We start from the raw sequence: 18,179 nt of genomic DNA on the forward strand, positions 1-18,179 counted from the left end.
AACCATATTAACAATATCATTCATATATGAATCATCAACTGATATTAGACCTAAGAGGGAATTAAATAGTAATAGCAGTATGTGATACATCATTGCCAAAGTGCCACTGCCATTTCCAGGCCTGATTGAGTGCTTTGTTGTGACAGAGAGAGGGAGATTGAATTTGGCAGTCAGAGATAAGTCAAACAGCATAGCAGCACACTGTGTGTACAGAAACAGTGGAGAGTATTTAGGTTACACTGTTAACAATTAAACCAACAGGTTTGTATGAATCTCTCTTTACCCATTTTAATTGAATGGTTGCAGGTAGAATCTTTTTGGTTCCAAGTAGGCTAGAACCCTTTTGGGTTCCATGTAGATCCCTTTCCATAGAAGGTTCTACATGGAACCCAAAGGTGTTCTACCTGGAACCAAAAAGGTTATCCAATGAGGACAGCCGAAGAACCCTTTTGGAACCCTTTGTTCTAAGAGTGTATTTGGACTGTGGACTTGAAGTTCACTGTGTCTGTGACTCTGTCTTATTTTAGCTAGACATTGCACTTGAACATCAGGAGAGTGCAATGTCAGCGAGTCCATTATGAAATGTTGCTGTATCAGCAAGTAATGACACATAAACCACAATGTGATTTGTACATTGGGTAATTGTTCTTACCTCTTCTGCATTTAGTGTTGGGGAATTTACAGTATTTCACGAGTTTATGGAAAATGTATTCAATCACATGTATTTCATTACCTTTTTTTAAATATTTATAATACATATGTATATATATATATAATGGACAGTAAACCATACATAATTGACCCACAAAGAGCCAACTAGCGAACTTCAAGTAGCAAACTTGAATCATCAAACATTAGATTACTACCACTTCTTGACAAAACACACCATAGTCATGTGATTGTGTTGTGTAGTTTACACAGAGTCCGGATTTCAACACTCCTCCCTCTGCTCCCCAGAGTGCTGAAGTTACACTGTCATGTTTAGTTAGTGCTGACTTCTGATCCCTCCTCCACCATTCCAAGTTGTTCCTAAAGTTGCTCTGTCATGATTAGTCCTAGTCCCTCCATACTCCCCAGTTGTCCATTGCTATTCCCTCACTCCTCCCTCTTCGTTCCAGGGTGGTAAAAAAGTTAGTCATGTTTACTCTTGGTCCCCCCTCCCTCCAGTTTCCATTTATATTCCTAAAGTTGCGCTGTCATGTTAAGCGCTGGTCCCGCCCTCCAGTTTTCATTTATATTCCTAAAGTTGCCCTGTCATGTTAAGCGTGGGTCCCTCCTCCCTGCAGTTTTCCATTTCTATCCCTAAAGTTGCCTTGTCATGTTAAGCGTGGGTCCCTCCTCCCTCCAGTTTTCCATTTCTATCCCTAAAGTTGCCTTGTCATGTTAAGCGTGGGTCCCTCCTCCCTCCAGTTTTCCATTTCTATCCCTAAAGTTGCCCTGTCATGTTAAGCGCTGGTCCCTCCTCCCTGCAGTTTTCATTTATATTCCTAAAGTTGCCTTGTCATGTTAAGCATGGGTCCCTCCTCCCTCCAGTTTTCCATTTCTATCCCTAAAGTTGCCTTGTCATGTTAAGCGTGGGTCCATCCTCCCTCCAGTTTTCCATTACTAGTATTCCTAAAGTTGCCCTGTCATGTTTAGTCCTAGTCCCTCCCTCCACAATGTTCCCATAGCTGTTCCTAGCAGAGCTGTTGTTGAGTCAGGTTTACTGCTTCCTGTTTCTCTCAGCTCAGCTAACCCGTGAAAGAGAAGAAGGGAGGGAGGGTGGAGGGGAGGACAGTATAAAGAGAGGTAGAGACCAGAGAGGAGGCACACAAAGTAAGGATTGTACACTTAGGGAGAAAGAGAGAGAAGGAGAAGACAGTCTCTCATTGTGGGAATATAACAACAAAGAAAGGACCAACTATTGTATAACTTGTGAACTGGTGAGTGAAAAAAAATGATTTACAATTTCACTTTTGTGCCATTTCTGGGTTATGGCTTTCAGTCATAACTTTCTATAGCAACTGGCATTGCAATTCCTGTTTGGGTCATATAGCAACATGCAAGTATCTGATGTGTGATCATTTTAAAGGCTTATTATCAACATACATATCATGTTTATATGGTATACTGTGTTATAGATCATACTGTACGACACCGTATTACCTCAGTCATACTGATGGTTTTCTCTGTTGTAAATACAGATATGGAGACAGAGAAGAAGATGCAGACACAAGTGGAGCTCACAGACAGGTATTGTTACAGCCAGCAGTATGCATGCTACTGATTTCTGTGTTTTGACTTAACTTAGCACACAGTTAACATACACTGTCTCTGTGCTTGCCTCTACCAAGCATATGAAGATCTCAGACAAACTAAAATGTTTATTGTGTTAGTAAGTGTCTTATAAACATGCTGCTTTTGCAAGAGACAGTGTTTCATGGGGTGTTCTTCTGAGTAGGTGTCTATTGCTCTGATCTACCTGCTGTCGCCTGCAGTATCTTATCTTCATTAGCAGTTAGCCTCCATCGATAGACCCGTGTTGGTTTTCCACCTTTAAGTGATGTGTCACCCAGCTGTTCTATACGTCAGTGGGCATTCCCCCTCTCATCCTTCTGTCAATCATCACTCAGTGTGTGAACTGGGTCATGTATGCTAAGTGTGTAAGACAGTCTTTATCACAGGTTGAAAACAGAAGTTAACATGACCCCCCCCCATCTCTCTCTCTCCATTTGTGAACAGTACAGTAATGGTGGGACTTTACAGGTTGAATACAGGGGTTAATGTGTTTTCCTCTCTCTCTCTCCCACAGTGATCTGTCTGAGCAGATTAAAGCTGTAACCAAGGACAGCCATGTCAGAGCAGAGAACACTGAGCTGATGCTGGCCTACCAGAGAGGAAACGTCAGTCTGCCACAGTACAAGGTAATCAATCAATAACATATCATTAATAAAGACAAAGATGAGTCTTCATCTATTCATCTCTCTGTTTAAAACTCTGCTGCATGTTAGTAAATGGAGATACTAGCAAGTACAACGCAATTAGTCTTGTGATTCCCTATCTACGCTGTAATTCCCATCAGTTGATTCCAATCTTCAGTGTGGACATGCAACATTTTTCAAGCTGGAGCGCCGTGCATCATCATGCTCCATCATTCTATCATGTCCTGCTATAAATTGTTGTGGGTCAAGGTACTGTATTTTGTGTATAATGGAAGTATTGAGACTAACCCTAGTTTATATCATTTTCTTATCTCCTTTCCTCAGCTTCTCCTGTGCTCCCTCTATGAGATCTATCAAGCACTAGAGGAAGCTCTGGACAACAACTCCAACCACCCGAGTGTCGCGCCTATATACTTCCCCCTGGAACTAGCACGGCTGGAGTCAGTGGAGAGAGACCTGGAGCATTTCTATGGGCAGGACTGGAGAGAGAAGATTGTTGTACCGGCTGCCACTAAAATCTATGCCCATAGACTCAGACAGGTGTGTATTAAACTGGACTGGTCTGGAATCTAACCTACCAGCTACTGTGGAAGTTGAATCGTACCATAATGCTTTATAACAGTTTTTTTTTTATAACGGTCCTGGGGTCTCCTCTGGGTGCATATTTTAGTTTTTGCCCTAGCACCACACAGCTGATTAAAATAACCAACTCATCATAAAAATGTGATTATTGGAATCAGCTGTGTACCTTTGATTATTTGAATCATCTGTGTAGTGCTGGGGCAGAAAACTAAACGTGCCCCCTAGCTGGGCCCCAGGACCGAGTTTAGGAAACCCTGCCTTATGGAACCATGAAGGGGGCAAATGAGGGTTTCAAAAATCCAATGTAAATTCAGCCAAACGTTAGAAGTTGAGACAATTTTTTTAAAAGAATTTGGTTGCTTGGAATGGGTTTATAGTGCATTCACACCAATGACTGTACTGACTCTCTCTTTTTCTCTTTCTCTCCTTCCCTCTACAGATCGGCAAAGACAACCCTGAGTACCTAGTGGCACACGCATACACCCGCTACCTCGGCGACCTATCTGGCGGACAAGTCCTTGGCCGCATTACCCAGAAGTCTCTGGGGCTGAAAGGTGGCGAGGGTCTGTCGTTCTTTTCCTTCCCGGGCGTGAGCAGCCCCAACCTGTTCAAACAGCTGTACAGGAGTCGAATGAACAGCATAGAGCTGGAGGAGGAGGAGAGGAAAGGAATGCTGCAGGAGGCTGTCAGAGCCTTCGAGTTGAACATCCAGGTGAGGAGGAGAGGAGTGGAGGAGGAGAGGAGTGGAGGAGGAGGAGGAGGAGAGGAGTGGAGGATGAGGTGGTTGGGGAGATGGGGGGGGGATGACAAGGAATAGGGAAACGGGACAGCCATGGTTTAGGGGTGATATAAGGTTAGATATTAGGGTTGGTGTTCAACTATAAGCTAAGTGAGTGCCATTTAGTTTTTTTGGAGGAGCTTCTTGGCTCTTCGTACATAAGATGACTGACTTTTGACTGATGTTGTCTTGCCTCTGTCTGTGATGCAGGTCTTTGACGATCTTCAGAAGATGGTGTCTGTGACAGAGAGGGAAAGTGAGCTCATGCATACGACAACCAGAAATAGATGCACAAGACACACGTCGACGCACTCCAAACTGGCTGATGGTAAGTTACACACACACACACACACACACACACACACACACACACACACACACACACACACACACACACACACACACACACACACACACAGGTAGAATATGATGACGGTGATATTTAGTACATATGCAGTTAGTGTGTTAGATAATACTAATCATTCCTCCTTTCCTCTTTCCTCAGGAGAGAAAGTGACGGCTAGATCCCTTCAGATCCAGACCAGTCTGGTCAACGCATCACCCTTCTTCAGAATGGTGCTGGGGATCTGTGTAGCCCTGGCAACGGTTGGCATGGGAATCTATGCTTTCTAAAGTTGTAAAGAAGTGTTTTCAGCAAAGTTGTATCCGTCCATAACAGAAGATTACCCTAGACCTAGATGATGTTGGGAGTATTTTTGTACTTTAAAGACCTTAAAGAGGATGAAGGACCCCATATTTTACAATGTTGTTGATCCTAAATAGTTTTAAAAGGTGTTAAAAAACTAAATACTGTACATAAGTAAGTAATAACTTAGTAATATATATTCTTGTAGTTCCTGTGTTGTATGTAGCCACATTACACTATGAGTTAGGATGTGTATGATACTGATACATGTCCATGTGTCAGACTGGCAGTACTGACTCAATGTACCAGCATAAAATCACTAGTACACTAGTAATAGACTAGTACTCCTGAACATTTTGTGAAATCTCTGTATCGTTTATCAATGTCACTGTGAAAATGAGAGCAAAATGAAATCTATCCTCTTTCATTTACAATCTCAAGATTTAGCAATTACTACTGTAATATTTCTACGTGTCGAAAATCCATTTTTGTAAAGTCAGTTATACTGTTTGAAATTTGTTCAACAAAAATATTTGTATATATTGTATATATTTGTAAATTTTTTAATAAAAGAGTATACCATATGGGGTATAAAATGCACAGATAATTTCTTCATCGTCTACATTATTTAAAATCCTTTCCTCTATCAACATCCAACCACAGAGTAACGAATAGATTGAACATGTCGTTTTATCTCAATCAGTGTGCATAAAAAAGTTAAATTAATATATACTGCTCAAAAAAATAAAGGGAACACTTAAACAACACATCCTAGATCTGAATGAAAGAAATAATCTTATTAAATACTTTTTTCTTTACATAGTTGAATGTGCTGACAACAAAATCACACAAAAATAATCAATGGAAATCCAATTTATCAACCCATGGAGGTCTGGATTTGGAGTCACACTCAAAATTAAAGTGGAAAACCACACTACAGGCTGATCCAACTTTGATGTAATGTCCTTAAAACAAGTCAAAATGAGGCTCAGTAGTGTGTGTGTCCTCCACGTGCCTGTATGACCTCCCTACAATGCCTGGGCATGCTCCTGATGAGGTGGCGGATGGTCTCCTGAGGGATCTCCTCCCAGACCTGGACTAAAGCATCCGCCAACTCCTGGACAGTCTGTGGTGCAACGTGGCGTTGGTGGATGGAGTGAGACATGATGTCCCAGATGTGCTCAATTGGATTCAGGTCTGGGGAACGGGCGGGCCAGTCCATAGCATCAATGCCTTCCTCTTGCAGGAACTGCTGACACACTCCAGCCACATGAGGTCTAGCATTGTCTTGCATTAGGAGGAACCCAGGGCCAACCGCACCAGCATATGGTCTCACAAGGGGTCTGAGGATCTCATCTCGGTACCTAATGGCAGTCAGGCTACCTCTGGCGAGCACATGGAGGGCTGTGCGGCCCCCCAAAGAAATGCCACCCCACACCATGACTGACCCACCGCCAAACCGGTCATGCTGGAGGATGTTGCAGGCAGCAGAATGTTTTCCACGGCATCTCCAGACTCTGTCATGTCTGTCACGTGCTCAGTGTGAACCTGCTTTTATCTGTGAAGAGCACAGGGCGCCAGTGGCGAATTTGCCAATCTTGGTGTTCTCTGGCAAATGCCAAACGTCCTGCACGGTGTTGGGCTGTAAGCACAACCCCCACCTGTGGACGTCGGGCCCTCATACCACCCTCATGGAGTCTGTTTCTGACCGTTTGAGCAGACACATGCACATTTGTGGCCTGCTGGAGGTCATTTTGTAGGGCTCTGGCAGTGCTTCTCCTGCTCCTCCTTGCACAAAGGCGGAGGTAGCGGTCCTGCTGCTGGGTTGTTGCCCTCCTACGGCCTCCTCCACATCTCCTGATGTACTGGCCTGTCTCCTGGTAGCGCCTCCATGCTCTGGACACTACGCTGACAGATACAGCAAACCTTCTTGCCACAGCTCGCATTGATGTGCCATCCTGGATGAGCTGCACTACCTGAGCCACTTGTGTGGGTTGTAGACTCCGTCTCATGCTACCACTGGAGTGAAAGCACCGCCAGCATTCAAAAATGACCAAAACATCAGCCAGGAAGCATAGGAACTGAGAAGTGGTCTGTGCTTACCACCTGCAGAACCACTCCTTTATTGGGGGTGTCTTGCTAATTGCCTATAATTTCCACCTGTTGTCTATTCCATTTGCACAACAGCATGTGAAATTTATTGTCAATCAGTGTTGCTTCCTAAGTGGACAGTTTGATTTCACAGAAGTGTGATTGACTTGGAGTTACATTGTGTTGTTTAAGTGTTCCCTTTATTTTTTTGAGCAGTGTACTTTAAAATGAAGAAAGCAACAATAAAATAGGAATAAAAAAATACAAATATCAGGCTGTTACAGTTCCGTTGTAGTAGGAATCTTGTGGGGTTTCTAATTAGAAATGCCAAGGCCAAAAATCCCATCATTCTATTTCCCAAATAATAACAGACTAATTAAATAACAATGTCAGGCTGTTAGAATTGTCTTCTAATGTATGTGTCTTGTGGTGGTAATAGGCTTTAGGCGGCTTTAGAACCCCCTTCATTACATTTCCTTCTGAAGACGTTGCGAATCCTCCTCATCTTCTTTGGTTTGTCATGCTCCACTTTCTGTCCAGCGCAGTCCTCGAAGACTGAGAAGGCTGGTCATCTTCTTTGATGGTCTTGAATGTGGTGCTGGTGGCATCAGAAAGAGGTGCTTCTCTAGCCTCATATACCAGCTGTAGATGGTTCTGTGGTAGGATGGGCTCCAGGTTTAAATGCCAGTCAGAAACAACAGCTTGGGAGGGTTCCGATTCCGGGAAAAAGGGTCACTAACTTCCTCATTCTGCTGTGTTTCTGCTCTAATGTCTCCTTGGTCAGGTGCCGAGCTAGAGGTCAGTGGTTCAGAGTCTGACACAGCAGCGTTGCTTTCACCTTGCTTCTTCAGCTGTATGTCTTCTTTGAACAAGAACTTAGAGCATGGTTCTCCATCATACTCTGGGTAATAAGTCCCTCCTCCTTGTTAGCAGCAAACCGATCAGGTACACTCTTAGCAATCCATAGAGCTACAAGGCAAACCACATAGTGGTTAAAGATCTTTGATCCCAGTCCAAGTGCTCTCGCCAGCACCGTTCTGGGGCCTAGTATCTCCTCCAGGTTCTCCATGATGTTTGTGGCCACTGTTGGTTAATTTCTTCAACAAATGATCAGGTCTATATAATTATCAAACATACTGTTGAAGTCGGAAGTTTACATACACCTTAGCCAAATACATTTAAACTCAGTTTTTCATAATTCCTGACATTTAATCCTTGTAAACCTTCCCTGTCTTAGGTCAGTTAGGATCACCACTTTATTTTAAGAATGTGAAATGTATGAATAATAGTAGAGAGAATGATTTATTACAGCTTTTATTTCTTTCATCACATTCCCAGTGGGTTAGAAGTTTACATACACTCAATTAGTATTTGGTAGTACTGACTTTAAATTGTTTGACTTGGGTCAAACGTTTCGGGTAGCCTTCCACAAGCTTCCCACAATAAGTTGGGTGAGTTTTGGCCCATTCCTCCTGACAGACCTGGTGTAACTGAATCAGGTTTGTAGGCTTCCATGCTCGCACACACTTTTTTCCGTTCTGCCCACAAATTTTCTGTGGGGTTGAGGTCAGGCTTTGTGATGGCTACTCCAATACCTTGACCTTGTTGTCCTTAAGCCGTTTTTGCCACAACTTTGGAAGTATGCTTTGGGTCATTGTCCATTTGGAAGACCCATTTGCGACCAAGCTTTAACTTCCTGACTAATGTCTTGAGATGTTGCTTCAATATATCCACATAATTTTCCATCCCCATGATGCCAACTATTTTGTGAAGTGCACCAGTCCCTCCTGCAGCAAAGCACCCCCACAACATGATGCTGCCACCCCCGTGCTTCACGGTTGGGATGGGGTTCTTCAGCTTGCAAGCATCCCCCTTTTTCCTCCAAACATAGCAATAGTCATTATGGCCAAACAGCTCTATTTTTGTTTCATCAGACCAGAGGACATTTCTCCAAAAAGTACAATTTTTGTCCCCATGTGCAGTTGTAAACCGTAGTCTGGCTTTTTTTATGGCGGTTTTGCTGAGCAGCGTTTCAGGTTATGTCGATATAGGACTTGTTTGACTGTGGATATAGATACTTTTGTACCTGTTTCCTCCAGCATCTTCACAAGGTCTTTTGCTGTTGTTCTGGGATTGATTTGCACTTTCCGCACCAAAGTACGTTCATCTCTAGGAGACAGAACACGTCTCCTTCCTGAGCGGTATGACGGCTGCGTTGTCCCATGGTGTTTATACTTGCGTACTATTGTTTGTACAGATGAACGTGGTACCTTCAGGCGTTTGGAAATTACTCCCAAGGATGAACCAGACTTGTGGTCTACAATTTTTTTCTGAGGTCTTGGCTGATTTATTTTGATTTTCCCATGATGTCAAGCAAAGAGGCACTGAGTTTGAAGGTAGGCCTTGAAATGCATCCACAGGTACACCTCCAATTGATGTCAATTAGCTTATCAGAAGCTTCTAAAGCCATGACATCATTTTCTGGAATTTTCCAAGCTGTTTAAAGGCACGGTCAACTTAGTGTATGTAAACTTCTGACCCACTGGAATTGTGATACAGTGAATTATAAGTGAAATAATCTGTCTATAAACAATTGTTGGAAAAATGACTTGTGTTATGCACAAAGTAGATGTCCTAACGAACTTGCCAAAACTATAATTTGTTCACAAGAAATTTGTGGAGTGGTTGAAAAACGAGTTTTAATGACTCCAACCTAAATGTATGTAAACTTTTTTTTTTAAGAAAAAAAAGACTCCTTTAGTAATACAACTGGTAGGCAGAAGTTGGTACAGAGTACAGTATATATTATTTTACCTTTATTTAACTAGGCAAGTGAGTTAAGAACAAATTCTAATTTTCAATGACAGCCATAGGAACAGTGGGTTAACTGCCTTGTTCAGGGGGAGAACAACAGATTTTTACCTTGTCAGCTTGGAGATTTGATCTTGCAATTTTTCGGTTACTAGTCCAACGCTCTAACCACTAGGCTACCTGCCGCCCCACAACTATATGATAGTTTCTCCCCAAGTTCTGCAAAATGTATAAGACATCCTGTAACTCAAAGCCTCTCCCAGTCTTTCTTGCGTGAGTTTCCCTGGCAACAACATTTTAATAAAGCTAGCCTCCCCCTGACAGCAGTAACCATCTTATCAGCAATTTAAAGCTCAGAAGTGGGTTTGACTGAAACTTGACCTTACATCACAAGTATAGGGTCATGACAAGGTGAACGAGTGTAAACATCTTCTGACAGGGGAGCTGGTTTCATCAGATCTGTGGCAGCTTTGTGTTCTCAGAGAACCAGAACCACGGTGGGAACCAGACAAGAGGAGTCTGAACGTAGACGCTTTCTGATAGTGTCTGAAGGTCACAACACTCAAAACAGGTTAACACACACAGGTATCCTGAAGAGGAGACCTTACAGTTTATCATAACATAATTTATTAACCCTTTAAAAGGTATAAGGCCTTGGTTTAACACTTCACCACCGCCAAGTGATCTGTGGACTGCTGAAGAGTGCTGACCAGCTGCCCCACGTGACCTGGACCCATAACAAGAACCATAGGAGAGCTTCTGCATCCTTCAAAAGAGGAGTGACCTTCAGAGAAAGTCAGTTCCTGAAAGGGTTTGTAATTCACTTGAAGAATTACCTGGGAGATAATGTCCTGATGGTTTAACTGAGCACCACGACCTGCTTCGGGAAGGTCTTGGAGGCAGCTCGTCACCTTGGTCCCGATTTCAGTGAGGGCTCTTTGGACGATGTCCCTCGTGCGGTCTCTTTCTGCCGCCATGTCCACCAGGCTCTCCACGACCTCCCTGACTTCCTGTGGAATCTCCACGTGGGTTTGGCTGAGGAGCAAATGTTTCTCTGCGTTGTCAGTGAAGAGCTGCTGCTGCTCCACAATGAACTTCACATGGAAAAGAGAGAAATACATGTTCTCTAAAAGCTCCTCTTATGACTACTGATAGAGGTTAAAACAGCAGTCTATTAAGATATTTATACATTTGATTTTCAATAAATTTGCAAAAATGTCTACAATCCTGTTATAACTTCGTCATTATGGAGTATTGCGTGTCGATGGGTGAAAAAAACAATTGAATCAATTTAGAATTTCAGGCTGTAACAACAAAATGTGGAATAAGTCAAGGGATATGAACACTTTCTGAATGCACTGTATGTATTTCTTATGAAACACAGTAGGCCTCTATTACTACAGTATTACACTGAAAATAGTCAAAAACAGGGATAAGAGAAGCCAGTCATTCCTTTCCAGTAGACCGCAGAGACGGGCATCGTTCCACATTGAGCTCGCTCCAAACATCCTGCTCGATGTTAACAAGCCTGTGCCAACTCCTCACCTTCAATGTCTGCGAGTTTGAATTTAGTGGAATTGAGTTGTATATTACCATGGCAAATGTTTATACGAATGATAGCATTTATAACTCATTTTGAACACCTGACAATGTCATTTTGATCAGGCTATTATGGATCTTTCACATCTCGCTGGTTAAGTGACGTATATTTCTTACCAGCTCAATGAGGTAGGGGTTTCTCCCCTCTCACGTCCTGAAATCTACAAATGAAACACAGAATGCATATGTCACTTTGTGTCATATATTCAGCAAAGAGACTTATTGTGTTTTGGCCATGTATTTAGCTTCATTATTAGCTATACAGGAAAGTGTTGGACAGGTTGACTGCCTGTGGACCTTTAGGTCTCTCTCCCTTTTTCAGGAAGGCTTACTCAACTTTGAAAATGATCCATCCCCTCATGTGATTGACAGTGATGTAGGCTGAAGACTCAGGAACTCTGATGAGCTTTCTCTGTAAGACAGGCCATCATTAGCTCTGGAACCAGTGAGCAGAGAGCTAACTGGCCATTCATTTGAACGCATACAAACTTCAGGGATACGACAGGCCACGTTTGACCTATTATTTATCACTTCCTATGTAGGTCTACATAATTTAATGTTGTTTTTTTTTATCTAGGAAATGTTCTTACCTGCGCATCAAGGTATGACAGAAGCCAGTATGTGTGGATGCACTGGAAATGCATGTTCACCACAACCTATTCTAAAGTGAAGAGAACCTAGAAATGTATCACGGAAATAATCAAGCAAAAAAAGATCTGGCGTTGTGGCACACACATCTATAGGTTATGAAGTTATTTGTCTTCATAAACAAATATTGAGGTGTTTTACACAGTGATGTCACTTGATGGCGCTCAATGTCAAGCGATGTTTTCGTCATCATACAATTGAATTTGTCATGCGGGCTGCAGTAAACCCATAGAGAGCCTATTAAATTACTAGAGGGGAAATCAGAGAAGCACAGGGGAACACAAGAGCAGACTCAGACCAGGAAACAGATGAATGAACCAAGATATTTACTGTAACACAGGGAGAGATGAAGTGCAGATCCAGGGAAACTTAGATGAGTTGTAGGAAACCAGATGTGGAGGCTGAGGTTGGAGTGAGCTGGGTTGGGACAAGGTGAACAGGTCTGGAGGAGAATCCAAGGGAGTGATGAGTTGAATCCAGAACAGGGTGGTGAGATGTAGAATAGGAGACAGAAACCAGAGTCAAGAGTGGCAAAATGAACAGAGATTACGATCTGGCAGAGTGGAAGTGGCAGGACTGAGTATTTGTAGAGGTCTTGATTATGGAATGGGTTGCAGCTGGTGGGGAACTGCTCTGACTCCAGCACACCTGTCTCCAACCACACAGAGAGAGAGAAGAGGGAGAGAACGGCTGCAGGTCAAGGAGACACCAGATGTCCACTAGGGGGGGTGTAGCAGGAGCAGCTTTGACACCTGGCGCACAACCTGGCTTGTCAGGGTGTGAGGTATGGAAATCCTGTAGCAGGGATGGATCCAGAATGTGACGACGGGGCACCCAGCAGCGCTCCTCAGGCCCGTATGCCTCCCAGTCCACCAGTTACTGCCAACCGCGTACATCCAAAAGCCGCCGGGCAGTATGGTCATCGATGAGCCGAGGGGGTGGAGGAGCAGACTGTTTTTTTGGTGGATTTTGAGAGAGTCTGGGAGTTTCAGATGCACAGCAGAGGGGTTAATGACATGATCAATCTCAAATGGGCCAATGAAATCAGGGCGCTAGTTTTCTGGAAGCCACTTTCAAGGGCAAGTCCTTAGACGGGAGCCATACCTTTTGGCCTGGAGTGTAGACTGGAGCTGAAGCACGGCAACGGTTAGCTTGGGATTGGGTCCTGGTGGAGGCATGAAGAGCAGTCCGGGCCCTCCTCCAGGTGTGATTACAACGGCACGGCGCATGTGGTCCTGGACCGAGGGCACCACTACCTCGACCTCTTGGGCAGGGAACAAGGGGGGGTTGATAACCCAGGGCACACTCAAAGGGTGACATACCTGACGAGGGTATTGTGGGCATATTCCACCCAGGGTAACTGGGACCTCCAGGAGGAAGAGTTAGCCGAAGTCACAGGGTAGGGCAGTCTCCAACTCCTGGTTGGCTCGCTCGGTCTCTGCAGGTGAGCGCTTCTGGGACATGGCGGCACATGGATGGAGCTTCTGAGCAGAGGGTGAACGTTGAGAAAGGACAGCACCTACCCCGATGTCGGAAGCATCCACCTCGAGGACAAACTGTCTGGGTAAGGATTGGACGGAAGTGAAGCGGTGCTTGAGTTTCTGGAACGCTGCCTCGGGGGACCAGTGGAACGGAGTGGAGGTGAGAGGAGCTGCCAAACGACTGTAGTCACGGATGAAAAGGTTGTAAAAAATGTTTTTGGCAAACTCCAGCAAACGCTGTAGCGGCTTCAGGCTCTGAAAAACAGCAGGGGCATTTGGTCTCACTAACGGCATGACCAAATACTCAGTGTCCAAGTGGTGTGCTGAAGGACGTTTTCTACTCATCCCCCTCTGATGCGGACAAGGTGGTAGGCATTCCGGAGGTTGAGTTTAGTGAAAACCGTGGCACCATGGAGGGGGACAAAAGCAGAACTGATGAGTGGCAAGGGATACTTGTTCCTGACAGTGATACTATTCAACCCACCTTTTTTCTTGACAAAGAAAAACCCAGCTCCCACCGTAGGGGAGGAAGGCCTGACATGTCTGACAGCCAGGGAATCTTGGCTGTATTCCTCCATAGCCTCTTGCTCGGGGTGAGAGGTTATACAACCTGATACTGAGGAGAGGAGCACCAGGCTGAAGCTCTGTAGTGCAGTCGTACAACAGATGAGACAGAGGTGGGGTGCTTACTGAACACAGGAGCTAGACCGTGATACTCTGGCGGAACAGAAGACAGGTCCGAGGGGTCTGGAATGGACTTGGGTACAGACAAGGCAGGTGGAAGGGCAGAATGTAGACAATTGGAATGACAAAAGGTACTCCAAGTAGTTACCCTCCCGGTAGTCCAGTCAATCTGTGGGTTGTGTAGTCTTAACCATGGATGACCCAAAACCAGGGGAGGGTTGAGACAGTTGATTATGTGGAAACTGATCTTTTCCTGGTGATTACCAGAGACCAGGATGACTGGAACGGTTCTCACAGACACAGAGGAGAAGCTTACCATTGAGAGCGTTGGCATTGAGAGGTGCGTTAAGTGGAACAGTGTCCAGGCCCAACTGGTTAACACCTCGGTCCAGAAAGCTCTCATCGGCACCTGAATCTATGAGAGCAGATAGCGGAAAATTCTGGCTCTGCCACACAAGGTTGGCCTCAAACAGGGTTCTGGATGAAGATGGGCCATCGATTTGACTCAACAGTATTTCCCACAACGAGCCGCCTCTTACTGGACAGGGAACAAGTGGACACCAGGTGGTCAACCTGGCCACAGTATAGACAGCTCCTGGTATCGATATGCCGCTGCCTCTCCTCTGGAGATAGATGGGTCCGGCTGAGCTGCATGGGTTCAGGCTTACAACATGCCTGGGGTAGGGATGCAGTCAGAGAAGGGCAAGGCACTGAAACAGATGTTAAGGAACTTGTAACCCTACCTACTCTCTCCCGCCGACACTCCGAGAGTTGTCAATGCGGATAGTAAGATAAATGAGTTCATCAAGATCAGGCTCCTCCCTGGACACCAACTCTTCCTTGAGGGTCTCAGTGAGTGAGTTCTGGAATGCTTCCTGAAGAGCCTCCTCATTCCAGCCGCTCTCTGCGGCGAGGGTGCGGAACTAACATGCCATTTCAGCAACACACTGGGAGCCTTGACTCAGGGACAGGAGTCGTTTAGCGGTGTCCGGGTGGTCGAGGGTGCCTTGACCAATGAGAATTTGGTGGAGAGCATCCGAGTCTGCTAGGTTCATATCTTGGCCAGATCGTACTGTTAGGCAGAGCAGCACAGGGGAACCCAAGAGCAGACTCAGACCAGGAAACAGATGAATGAACCAAGATATTTACTGTAACAGGGAGAGATGAAGTGCAGATCCAGGGAAGCTTGGATGAGTTGTAGGAAACCCGATGTGGAGGCTGAGGTTGGAGTGAGCTGGGACAGGGCAAACAGGCCCAGAGGGGAATCCAAGGGAGTGATGAGTTGAATCCAGAACAGGGTAGCGCGATGTGGAACAGGAGACAGGAATCAGTCAGAATGGCAAAATGAACAGCGATTACGATCTGGCAGAGTGGAAGTGGCAGGACTGAGTATTTGTAGAGGACTTGATTATGGAACGGGTTGCAGCTGGTGGGGAACTGCCCTGACTCCAGCACACCTGTCTCCAACCACACAATCACACACAGAGAGAAGAAGAGGGAGAGAACTGGGAGAATGGCTGCAGGTCAAGGAGACACCAGATGTCCACTAGGGGGTGTAGCAGGAGCAGATGTGACAATAAACCCTCAAATTTCCAAAATTGGGCATACATAGCAGCCATCTTGGTTAGGGATGAATCCAAAAGCAGTCTAATTAGAATGAATGGCAGTATAGGCATAGGTAATATACAGCTCTGGAAAATATTAAGAGACCACTGCAAATGATCAGTTTCTCTGGTTTTACTATTTATAGGTATGTGTTTGTGTAAAATGAACATTTTTGTTTAATTCTATAAACTACTGACAACATTTCTCCCAAATTCCAAATAAAAATATTGTCATTTAGAGCATTTATTTGCAGAAAATGACAACTGGTCAAAATAACAAAAAAGATGCAGTGTTGTCAGACCTCAAATAATGCAAAGAAAATAAGTTAATATGTATTTTTAAACAACACAATACTAATGTTTTAACTTAGGAAGAGTTCAGAAATCAATATTTGGTGGAATAACCCTGATTTTCAATCACAGCTTTCATGCGTCTTGGCATGCCCTCCACCAGTCTTTCACATTGATGTTGGGTGACTTTATGCCACTCCTGGCACAAAAATTCCACCACCACATTTCACAGTGGGTGCGAGACCTGGAGAGGTCTACAAGCCACAGTGTCTCCACCCACTGTGAAATGTGGTGGAGGATCGGTGATGATCTGGGGGTGCTTCAGCAAGGCTGGAATCAGGCAGATTTGTCTTTGTGAAGGACGCATGAATCAAGCCACGTACAAGGTTGTCTTGGAAGAAAACGTGCTTCCTTCTGCTCTGACAATGTTCCCCAACTCTGAGGATTGGTTTTTCCAGCAGGACAATGCTCCATGCCACACAGCCAGGTCAATCAAGGTGTGGATGGAGGACCACCAGACCAAGACCCTGTCATGGACAGGGTCTCCAATCTCTAGACCTGAACACTGTCTCCAGACCTGAACCCATGACCTGTCTATTTTCTGCAAATAAATGCACTAAATGACAATATTTTTACTTGACATTTGGGAGAAATGTTGTCAGTAGTTCATTGAATAAAACTAAAATTTTCATTTTACCAAAACACATACCTAATGTTACCAAAAAAAAACTTTTCTGAATGCTTAAATAATGCCATGTCAACAGGATAGTTTCACTCAAAATAATAACTTATTTATGAAGAGCTTTTCAAACATTTTGCTCAAATGCAACATGTGTGTATACAATTGAACCTAAAAGTCAAGAGCATTTTAGTCTATTATAAGCATACTTTCGGTTTGTTAGTTTATTAGCTGAGCACGTGAAAATGATGTTAAGACAGTCTTTTCTTATTCTATTACATTTGCATATGTCATAAGTACACAACACATTAGTTTGGATTACATGGATTTACATGTACTGGCTTTCATTTCAGACAGACCATTAATTATGAACACAAAATATAAGACATTCCCGTATTTAATGAGTCTGAAAATATCTAGAATTATGAAAATAAAAATAAATCAAAGACATTCACATATTTAATGATTCTAACATGTGTGTATCTAGAATTATGAGCCTTTAGGAATAAAGTAGTCTGCTGTTAAGCAGAGAATACATGTAATAAAATAGGCAGTATCAACCTATTAGGCAACTGAAATAATAAAATAGGCAGTATCAACCTATTAGGCAACTGAAATAATAAAATAGGCAGTATCAACCTATTAGGCAACTGAAATAATAAAATAGGCAGTATCAACCTATTAGGCAACTGAAATAATAAAATAGGCAGTATCAACCTATTAGGCAACTGAAATAATAAAATAGGCAGTATCAACCTATTAGGCAACTGAAATAATAAAATAGGCAGTATCAACCTATTAGGCAACTGAAATAATAAAATAGGCAGTATCAACCTATTAGGCAACTGAAATAATAAAATAGGCAGTATCAACCTATTAGGCAACTGAAATAATAAAATAGGCAGTATCAACCTATTAGGCAACTGAAATAATAAAATAGGCAGTATCAACCTATTAGGCAACTGAAATAATAAAATAGGCAGTATCAACCTATTAGGCAACTGAAATAATAAAATAGGCAGTATCAACCTATTAGGCTACTGAAATAATAAAATAGGCAGTATCAACCTATTAGGCTACTGAAATAATAAAATAGGCAGTATCAACCTATTACTGGCCAGTCTGGACTGCATGTAAACTCAGCAAAAAAAGAAACCTCCCCTTTTCAGGACCCTGTCTTTCAAAGATAATTCATAAAAATCCAAATGACTTCACAAATCTTCATTGTAAAGGGTTTAAACACTGTTTCCCATGCTTGTTCAATGAACCATAAACAATTCATGAACATGCACCTGTGGAACGGTCGTTAAGACACTAACAGCTTACAGACGGTAGGCAATTAGGGTCACAGTTATGAAAACTTA

The 18,179-nt window shown here is 43.6% G+C and overlaps 1 protein-coding gene across 1 annotated transcript; it reads left to right on the top strand.

Annotated features, from left to right (window-relative positions):
- The first annotated feature begins 1,728 nt into the window (after positions 1–1,728).
- On the top strand, positions 1,729–5,534 carry LOC106590030 (heme oxygenase). The gene is made up of 7 exons (XM_014180523.2): positions 1,729–1,922; positions 2,184–2,232; positions 2,792–2,903; positions 3,246–3,461; positions 3,943–4,215; positions 4,492–4,609; positions 4,787–5,534. Exons 2-7 carry the CDS (start codon positions 2,186–2,188, stop codon positions 4,912–4,914), a joined length of 894 nt encoding a protein of 297 aa, XP_014035998.1. The 5' UTR covers positions 1,729–1,922; positions 2,184–2,185; the 3' UTR covers positions 4,915–5,534.
- The last annotated feature ends 12,645 nt before the right edge of the window (positions 5,535–18,179 follow it).

Source organism: Salmo salar, chromosome ssa12 (assembly GCF_905237065.1).
Source record: "Salmo salar chromosome ssa12, Ssal_v3.1, whole genome shotgun sequence".
In the NCBI taxonomy this organism is placed as follows: domain Eukaryota; kingdom Metazoa; phylum Chordata; class Actinopteri; order Salmoniformes; family Salmonidae; genus Salmo; species Salmo salar.

Excerpts from the sequence above, each read along its gene's own strand:
- LOC106590030 (XM_014180523.2), top strand. The coding sequence starts at position 2,186 with ATGGAGACAGAGAAGAAGATGCAGACACAAGTGGAGCTCACAGACAG. Across the intron at positions 4,216-4,491 it reads CCTTCGAGTTGAACATCCAG|GTCTTTGACGATCTTCAGAA; the intron begins GTGAGGAGGAGA and ends TCTGTGATGCAG. Across the intron at positions 4,610-4,786 it reads GCACTCCAAACTGGCTGATG|GAGAGAAAGTGACGGCTAGA; the intron begins GTAAGTTACACA and ends CTCTTTCCTCAG.